Source organism: Octopus bimaculoides, chromosome 7, assembly GCF_001194135.2.
Source record: "Octopus bimaculoides isolate UCB-OBI-ISO-001 chromosome 7, ASM119413v2, whole genome shotgun sequence".
NCBI lineage: Eukaryota > Metazoa > Mollusca > Cephalopoda > Octopoda > Octopodidae > Octopus > Octopus bimaculoides.
Genome location: NC_068987.1, coordinates 72210863 through 72220938, shown reverse-complemented (window position 1 = coordinate 72220938; position 10076 = coordinate 72210863). Strand labels below are relative to the sequence as shown.

Sequence of the window (10076 nt, the reverse complement as noted above, 5' to 3'; positions counted from 1 at the left end):
TTGTGCCTGTGACATGTGTAAGGATTTTTGAGCGAGATCATTGCCAGTGCCCCTGGACTGGCTCTTGTGCGGGTGGCACATAAAATACACCATTTTGAGCGTGGCTGTTGCCAGTACCGCCTGACTGGCCTTCGTGCCGGTAGCACGTAAAAGCACCCACTACACTCTCTGAGTGGTTGGCGTTAGGAAGGGCATCCAGCTGTAGAAACTCTGCCAAATCAGATTGGAGCCTGGTGAAGCCATCTGGTTTCACCAGTCCTCAGTCAAATCGTCCAACCCATGCTAGCAAGGAAAGCGGACGTTAAACGATGATGATGATGATGATATATATATATATATATGTTTGTGTGTCTGTGTTTCTCCCCACCACATCACTTGACAACCAATGCTGGTGTGTTTAGGTCCCCGTAAACTAGCGGTTCAGCAAAAGAGACTGATAGAATAAGTACTAGGCTTACAAAGAATAAGTCCTGGGGTCGATTTTCTCGACTAAAGGCGGTGCTCCAGCATGGTCTCAGTCAAATGACTGAAACAAAAGAGTAAAGAGTAAAGAATCCATTGTTAACTGTCAGGACACTGAATCCTTCAAAAATCCCATGCTTCCTGAAATTCACCAGATCTATACCTTATGTGCCCCCTTATATTTTATGACTATCTTTAATGTTCCATTTTCCCTTCTTTTGTGCTTCATTCATAAGTTTTTTCACGGTGGTGCACCAGCATGACCGCAGCCACTTGGCTGAAACACATAAATAAAATAAATAAATAAATATATTTCTAGCTTCCATTGCTATCATTCTTTATTCACTCGACTGATATGTCTGGTTTCTGTCTCTCTTTTAACCATTTCCAACAAGTCATGCATTTGACCACTGTATACAATAAGTTCATTATATCAACTGACTTGAACTGTGATGACATATCCAACCTATGTAAGCATAGAAAGCAGACATAAGTGTGTGTGTGTGTGTGTGTGTGTGTGTGTGTGTGTGTGTGTTTTATACATATATATTTATTGAATTTATTTACCAATACAGTTGTACATAGGATATATGTGTTTGAAAGTTGTGATTTCTTTGGTTTGTTTGTTCCCAAACAACACTTATTTTAGTGCTGTTGACACTGCCGGATTGAATGGTACCACTAGTGTCGAAACCATAATGATACCCATGGAGCAGCTGATGATGGAGGTATGTTGGATGGTTGGTATGGCTGTTTCTGTATATGTGGAATGGTATTATTGGATTGTCGGTTTGGCTGTGGAATAGTATTATAACACATCCTTTTGATATATATATATATATATATATATATATATATATACATACATGTATATATATACATACATACAGGGTTCAGTAAATAAACTGTTGGCTAAATTACGCAAAAATGAAAACACCGACATCTCATTTTAGCAGATATATTTACCAAAATTACATAAAAATATCCTGAAATACTAAAGTGTAAATTTATTCAATAAACTCGTCATTGGTTTCAGCCACGGCCTCCAGACGACTTTGGAATCTCCAGCAACTCTGCTGGATGGTCCCCTTGTTTAAGTTGGTGAATGCTGTCATAATCCTTGCCTTTAGTTCATCTTTCATGTTACAAGGAGTTTCATTGGTCTCTCACTCAACTGCACCCCACACATAATAATTAAGGAGGTTGTAGTCTAGGGAGTTAGGTGGCCAGATGTTAGGGGTGATGTGGTCGCAGAAATTGTCTGACAGCCATGACTGGGTTCTCCTGTTTGTGTGGCATGGTAGAGTCCTGTTGCCAGACATAGTGTCTTCCAGCAGTCACCCTTTTGACCCAAGGCAACACCTCTTCCAGGCACTTGATGTAGGCCTCCGTGTTAAGTCTGAGGCCATGTGGGAAGATGAATGGAGGCATAACATCGCCATCTCTAGTGATCACTCCAACCACCATGATGTTGACTGGATGTTTGATTTTTATGACTCGGCAACGTTTTGGGGATATGGCAAGTCAACTGTTATTCTGTGTATTCACCATCTCTTTGTACCGGAGCTTCCGGCGCAATTGCCAAGCAGTAAAGCAGGTCGTTTCCAAATTTCTGGCAGAGTTAATTGCATTACAGTGCTGTTTTTCTCATGGGCAATGCCCAACTGACCCTACTATACTGCGTAGTCGACAAAATCAAAAACAAACAATGCGAATGTGCAAAATTAAAAATGTAGAATGGTGACAATTTACCCATCACAATCCTGTATATATGTAATGTTGTGAATGCTTAATATATATGGGTATATGTTATACACTGAATAAACGTTAAATCTATAAAGTCTATGGTTACTGGATCTATAGAGGTTAACAGAAATATATTTTGAAGTCTAGATGATCTTGGCTATTGACCTCACAGAGCTTCCTCTGCCCAGCACCAGATGTTACCACTGGTCAGTAGAATGACCCAAGCTAAGACTGACTGCACATCCACTATAGTGCTTCTCATCGCATAACCTGTAAACCTAGGTTGAGTGGTTGCCAGTTGGTATTTTGGCAAAAAGCAGCGCACATTTTGGCCCAAGATGACTTATTTCTATATTTGCTACTAATTCCTATATCTAGAGGCTGTTTACCTATCCACCACTTAAGTGTACAACCACATAGGAGTTCTCTCTCTTCTAGTCTTAGATATACAACCAATGAGTTCAGCATTAGGCCCTCTGGAATATCCTCCTTGCAAACATTTGCCTTCAAAACAAACCGACAGCAGTTCAAACTGAACAACACTTGTATTAACTCACTAAACAATCAATATGCCTTTGTCTAGAAAATCTTGAAGGGATTTGTTCTTTTCTACCTTGGACAAACTAATAATTAAAAATAGGGAAAACAAACATGAAACTACATTGTGTGGTGACAGAAAATTGAGAACAGACTAGAAGAATAAAGGGGAAAGTTCCTTACTTTGCGTGCAGCTAGCTGGATGGCATCTTCATCAAATGCTTTCAGTCCTTGTAGTCGAGACAGAACAATTTGCTGAAGCTGCTTGAAAGTGTAAGGCTGAAAAGTCATTCGAGTAAGTCCCTGCAGATAGAATTAATACATTTGAAGATAATTAGTCCAAATAATTACATCTCTCCAAATATCTACGACACAGTTACACAATTTTTAAAAAGCACCCAGCACACTGTAAAGTGGTTGGTGTTAGGAAGGGCATCCAACTGTAAAACCAAGCCAAATCATACTGGAGCCTTATGCAGCTTTCCAGCTGGTCAACTCTGATCAAATTCCACAACTCATGTCAGCATGGAAAGCGGACATTAAAAGATGATGATTAGAACCAAGCATAGTTGAAACGTATTCTTTTAGAATATTACATGGGGTAGCAATTAGTGGTTGTCCATTATAATCTTAAAATAACAACTGTCAAAAGCATAACAATGAAGTTAAGAAAGTTGCTTTGCAGCCATTTGGTTCCATGTTTGATTCCGCTATATAATACCTTGGGGAAATGTTTTCCACTCTAACTTTGGGTTGGCAAATGCTATGTGAATGGAATTTGGAAGACAGAAACTGTGTGGAAATATATATATTACTTTGCTTGGAAACAGGTAAGGTTTGGTGACAAGAAGAGTATTTGGCTGTAAAAAATCTGCCTCAACAAATTCCATCTCATCAATGCAAGCATGGAAAATTGGACAGCAAATGATGATACACACACACATACATGTATGTATGTGAATACTAGCACCAAGTGTGCCTTTCATGTCAAAAGGTAATTAAGGCATTTGATAAATAGGAATCAAGACTTAAATAATACTGGGGTTGATATAATCAATGTAACTCCCTTGAATGTGTTCAATGATTAAAAGAAGAATAACAATAACATTGAAAAAAGTTGTGAGAGAGGTATTGGTAATGTAAAAGAAGTCCTTTCTTTGCCATTTGTGATGTCAGCAATGAAATGCCCTCTCTATACCAGGTCTGACAGACTTTGACAAACTTAGCTCATTTATCAATTGAACATACAATTAGTCAAACAATTGTTTAGTTAAATGTTAACAAATTAACTAATACTGATTTCAAATTTTGGCACAAGGCCAGCAATTTCAAGGAAGAGGCTAAAACAATTACATTGACTCCAGTGTTTAACTGGTACTTATTTTACTGACCCCAAAAGGATGAAAGGCAAAGCTGACATCAATGGAATTTGAACTCAGAACGTAAAGATGGATGAAATACTGCTAAGCATTTACCCAGCATGCTAACAATTCTACCAGCTGGCTGCTTTCCAAAGTGACTAATAATATTAAAAGAAGTGAAATAAAATCAGTGCATTTGCTTATTATTGGCATAATGACTGTCCTGAGATACAAGATAAATAAAATATTTGGTCGGTAAAAAAAAAAAAAAAAAAAAAAGGACTGGAAAAATATTGAGAGTTGAGGATAAAACTATTCATAATGCAAAAGTACTTACAAGACGGCTAGAAACTCGTCTCATCATGATGCGTTCAGGTAAATCCATGGTGTTTGCTACAGCAAGTACCACAAGTCGGGCATGAGGCTTTGATGGCCAATCAAATATATTATACATAACATCTTGTTTTCTTGTCCACAGTAAATCAAGCTAATTTTAAGGTAACGAAAAACAAAGATTGAATACATATGTGTGTGTATACATAAATGCTCTTATTAACAAGAAAAATAGATTAAAACAAACTATCTATGCATTCTGTGTCTGTGGAGAGTGATGGTTCTTAATGGAAACTCCCTGCAACTTGATGGTACACACTGACATGGTTGCATCACCATCTTTCTTTTTCAATTAGGGTAGCTACGTATCTCCCTTACAACAAGACACCTGTTCCTGTCCCTCTATCATACTTTAACCTCTTGTCACCTGGCACAAAGCCACTTCCCTCAATACCATACCCACTCTTGCTGAAGGTTCTTGCCCTGTGAAGTACTTGGTGATCTCACTGGTGCCAATGCCATGTAAAAAGCATCCAGTACACTCTGTAAAGCGGTTGGCATTAGGAGGGGCATCCAACCATAGAAATCATGACTGAGAACACACTGAAACTTGGATCAGTCTTATGACTTGTTAACTCTTGTTGAACAAACCAACCTATGCCAGCATGGAAAGTGGGTGTTATATTGTTATGATGATGGTAAAAAAAAAAGAACTAAACACACACACACACACACACATATCACTAAAGCTCCAGAGAGCAAAGATCCAAAGTAGAAGTGTTATTACAGAATGAAAAGCTGTGTGAACGCCTGTTACTTTGCATGTGTCTCTGAAAAGGGAGCTAATTTTGATTCAACTTTCTGTGACAGTCTGTTTGGTCATAGAGAAATATCACCTTGCTTAGAAACAGGTGAGGCTGACAACAGGAAAGGTATCCAGCTGCATAAAATACCCTTCAAGAAATTCTGGCTGTCCTCATGAAGCATGGAAAAGTGAACATTAAAACAATGATGATGATACACAGACAGAGACACAGAGATTTACAGGCAAACATAGAAACCTGCTACAGCTGTATGTAGTGCATATTTTATCAACACATTGTGTTAATGGTTACAAAAACACATCATCAGGTCTGCAAGTAGACTGATAACATCTAGAATTTTAATATTTATTTAAAGAGCCATTTTTTGAAATTAAAAAGAAATAATAAACAAATTAAATTTCAAGAAAAAAAAAAATATCTGAAACTATTCATTCATGGATTAAACAAAAGCAAGATGAAATATTTCTTTGATTAGCTTCCAGGAACTTACCTCATCAACAAGTAGAATATTGGTTTCTCTTCTTGGTGCTAAATTGTTGAATCTTTTATGAAGAATGTCTACAGCATGTTCAGCACTGGTCTTCTGTCCAGTCAATTGCTAGAAGTAATATCATTATTATTATTAATATAGGGAATGGCAGGATTAGTAAGTGCAGGGAAAATGCTATGCAAGCATTTATGTCTCATGTTCAAATTTCACTGATGTTGAGTTTCTCTTTCAATTATACAGGATTGATGAAATGCATACCAATCAAGTCCTGGGGTTAGTGAATTGACTTTTCTCTGCAAAACCTTTTGTCAATGTTAAAACTCATTATTATTCATCAGTTTTGTATCTCCTGTGTTAATCTATGCATAGTTTGGGCTTGTTTGAAAATGCATCAGCCTTCCCATATAATACTAATGTCAACATAGCACCTCAAAGATGCCCGGTCTTCAGTGCATTTAGTTGCTGTTTTGGATGGGTTCTTTTTACTATTAGAAGTCCTTCTTTATTACCAACTGGTATGATCACACAGACTAGACCATTCATGGGTAAACTGCAGCCCAACGGACTTTCTGAATGGCACACCTTATCAAAATTTACCTAGAATTGTTTTAGTTGTGCAGCCCACCAGGTGATGAGCCATGTGGCCCAATTTTTGAAAATGGTTGCTCATGCCTGGACTAGACACACACTTAGGACTTATCTGATGAAGTTTCTGGAGGTGGGGACTTCTTTAATTTATGCCAACTACAGCAAATCTCTATGAGTGATACAAAATTAAATAAATAAATGAACAGAAAAAAAAAACATAAAAATATATCAGGACACTGCATCCTTCCAAACTCCCATGCTTCCTGAAATTTGCCAACTTGCTCAATATAGAGAGTGCATATTTTAAGATGGTACATGCACAGCCGAAAGTTCTAGTTTGTAATCTCTCTACTGACATGATATGCTTCAACTCTCATTTACTGTAATACATACCTTTAAAAGTTGGACATAAGCTTGATGGGGTTCTGTTAACTTCATTCCATTCAGTTCGATATACCGGAACATTCCAATATCACCAGCCTCAGAAGCTTCTCTTAAGTTACGAATAACTTCCTGCACTGTGGCAGTCTTTCCAGTACCAGGTACACCAGATATGTACATACACCTAAAAAACATGAATACATTAAAGGGGCTCTTGTTATTATGGACTGATAGGTCTAAAAGAAGCAACTGTACTGATATGTAAGGCTTCTCAAAGCAGTGAGATTTATATATTTAATGTTCTACTTGTGAGGAGTAATGTCATTTTGAGTAGTATTTTGCTGGTGTTTAACTTCAAGTTAGTTCTGATTGAGTAGATCTATGGTCAAAGATGATTCAGCTGTGACCATCTTGTCATTCTCTAAATTGGGTATAGACCTGCCTGTGTGATTGAGAAGTTTGCTTCCCAATCACCTCGACAAATGTCTTCTGTTATAGCTTTGGGCCAACCAAAGCTTTGTGAGTGGATTTGGCAGGCAGAAACTGAAGAGATTCGCATTATATGTGTGTGTGAGTGTGTGTGTGTGTGCATGCATATATGTTTGTGTTTCCTTGTCCTCACATCACTTGCTAGTTGTAAACAAATGTCACAGTCATACAAGCAGTGTCATTCTTTCCAATAATCTGTGAGAGCATGTATGCCAGACCATGGGGAAATATTACCTTGCTTGGAGACAAATGAGGGTTGGTGACAGGATGGACACCTAGCTGTAGAAAAATTTGCCTCAATAAACTTTGTCTGACCAATGTCAGCATTTGAAAAGAGGATGTTAAAATATGATGATGATGATATTATCCAATGTGCCATTTTAAAAAAAATGAGGATCCCTAATTCTCTCATATAGAGTAGAGTGGCAGTGTGGTGTAATGTGCAGCAGTGTAGTGTAACATGGTGTTGCAATTTAGTTCCAAATCAACAATCCTGATCAAACACATTTATAATCAGAAGCATTCAACCAGTGACCAGCTCATCAATCTATTATTATTTTTTTAATAGAGTGTACTTGGACTACCACACCAGGCGGATCCTGCCTGACTGAACTTCCTCCTCTCTTGGATCCTCATCTCTCCTACCTTCTTCTTGGATCTTTGATCCCTCTACTTATCCACTTTATCATAAACTCCACCTGGATTACCATTGGAACTTTACACTTCAAGGACTCTACCATCATAGATCTTATTGTGCACTGTTGTTGATGTGTATCATACATTATATATATATATATATATGTCATTAAAAAAAAAAAACAGGTTTGAGAGAGCTTTGACTGCTATTTGTAGCAGGTCAAAAAAGTAGTGTGACTTGACTTGTTGAAGACAGCAACCTTATCTTCGTTAAATCCCACCCTATCTTAAACAAAAAGATATACTGGATGCTGTAGTCCCTAATATACAAACAATATGGATGACTTTTCTATGTAATACAGAGCAGTGAACTGTAGTAAGGTGTAGTGTTGTGCTAGGCGAAATGCATAAGCATTACTGTTATATTAATTCTGATGGAAAATTGTAAATTAAATGTCTTTAATTAACCTCGAAATCATGAAAAATAACTCTGTAAAGATAAACACATTTGTGCTTTGAATACTGAAGATGAATATTTTAGCCAAATAAATAGACTGAGTTTTAACAACTGATTCTCACCATATCCATAGAACCATTTGAGTATGTCAGTGCCAACTTCATAGATCTCCTACCATCCTCTAACTCTTATTGCTATGTGTTTGCGATTATAGATGAGCACTCAAGGTTTCCTTTCCACTCGGATGTTAATAAATGATAGCATCTACAGTAAATTGCTTTATTCTAAATATAATCCTTCATGTTTGATGCTCCAGTTTCAAGCCATTCAGACCAAGGATCCTAATATGTGTCATGAAATTTGTACCTGAGGAATTCCAGAGGGCTGACGTTCTGGGATGGAAGGCCTAAAGGGTTGGATGGACACAACAAGAGAAGAGAAGAGACAAGTAAGATAGGAATGCCTTATTGGAGGTAACATGAGTCCAGCTATTTCTGAGAAGTAGAGGTCATTATAATAGCACTAGAAAAGGCAAAGAGAGGAGATAGCAAGCCTGCAGGCTGGAGGCTGAGGTGTGTCTGGGAGTGAATGGTGTCAACCAATTAAACAAACATCATTAATTGAACTTTTCTTACTTTATGGAAAATAACATGAAAAACATTAAGCTTCTTACCCTCCAGTTCCATCAAGGATTTTACCTTCCACAAATGAATAAATATCTGCAAATTCTTTTTCTCTGCATGGTAGTGACTCAGGAACTGCAGAAACATGAAGTCTGTTTGAGAACATAAAAAACAAAATTATTACCATTAAAATATAATTGAAAAATAACAAAATCAACATCAACTGAATGGCTTTAAGAAGATATTGGCAACAACATTTTTCTCAAGCGTCTTTAAAAAATACGTTGAATAATACTGTCCTAGATACATTGTGTCTGAACTAGATGGAGTGGCCACAGTTAGAATGTATGTGATCATCGATTTCTTGGATCTGAGCTAATCTGGAGCAAAACAATAATGACCAGTAAAAGATAAAGCTTCTACGATGTTGCTCAACCAGCTAGAAATAGCAAGCAAATCTCAGTTACTATCTTAAAAAGGCACATTAGATAATGCAGTACTTTGTTCCTTACATCATCAGGTTGATGAATAATTTCTGATGACTGCTATGATAATCATATTGTGCTTTTCATGAAATTTTCATGGGAGGATATAAAGGGGGTTTTCCCATGGCTTCCTTTGGATATCTTTTGCAAGACACTATCCTGTTAGGATTAGATGCAGACAAGTTCACCAAATCTGCCCAGACACCCAGAAGAAATACCATAAGGCATTTTGTTCAATGCTCAAACAATTCTTCTAATCTGTTTCTGAGAACTGACACAGTATTTTATTGAACTCACAAGGATGGAAAGCAAAGATGACCTTAGTGGAATTTGAACTCAGAATGTAAAGAACTGAAAACAAAACTACAAAGTATTTTCTTAGATGCTGTAGTCTGATATATGTAAAAGAAAAAAAAAATTAAGTTATAGGTCTGATGGTGGCTTGAAAGGTGATATAATGTTAAGTGTGGCCTAATATGGCTATCACACATGATATTGAGTCTAAATATACCCTTAGATGCTCCTAGTCTATATGTATAGTGAATAAAAATTGTGGGACCTTGCATGGAGTAAAAGTTTGTGATTTCAATTTTCAGAATATATATGTAAATCTTACTGAAGAAAGAAGAGTAAACCATTAGAGATATTCATTAAAAAACAAAAA

The 10076-nt window shown here is 37.0% G+C and overlaps 1 protein-coding gene across 1 annotated transcript in view; it reads right to left on the bottom strand.

The window, feature by feature from the left end:
- The window catches only part of LOC106880705 (origin recognition complex subunit 1), a 42327-nt gene that overhangs the window by 10745 nt on the left and 21506 nt on the right, over positions 1-10076 (bottom strand). Inside the window, exons 8-12 of the mRNA XM_014930778.2 lie at positions 8978-9079; positions 6735-6906; positions 5754-5861; positions 4444-4593; positions 2929-3048 (exon numbers count right to left, since the gene is read on the bottom strand). Of these exons, the coding sequence (XP_014786264.1) occupies positions 2929-3048; positions 4444-4593; positions 5754-5861; positions 6735-6906; positions 8978-9079 (652 nt within the window). The remainder of the gene's footprint in view (positions 1-2928; positions 3049-4443; positions 4594-5753; positions 5862-6734; positions 6907-8977; positions 9080-10076) is intronic.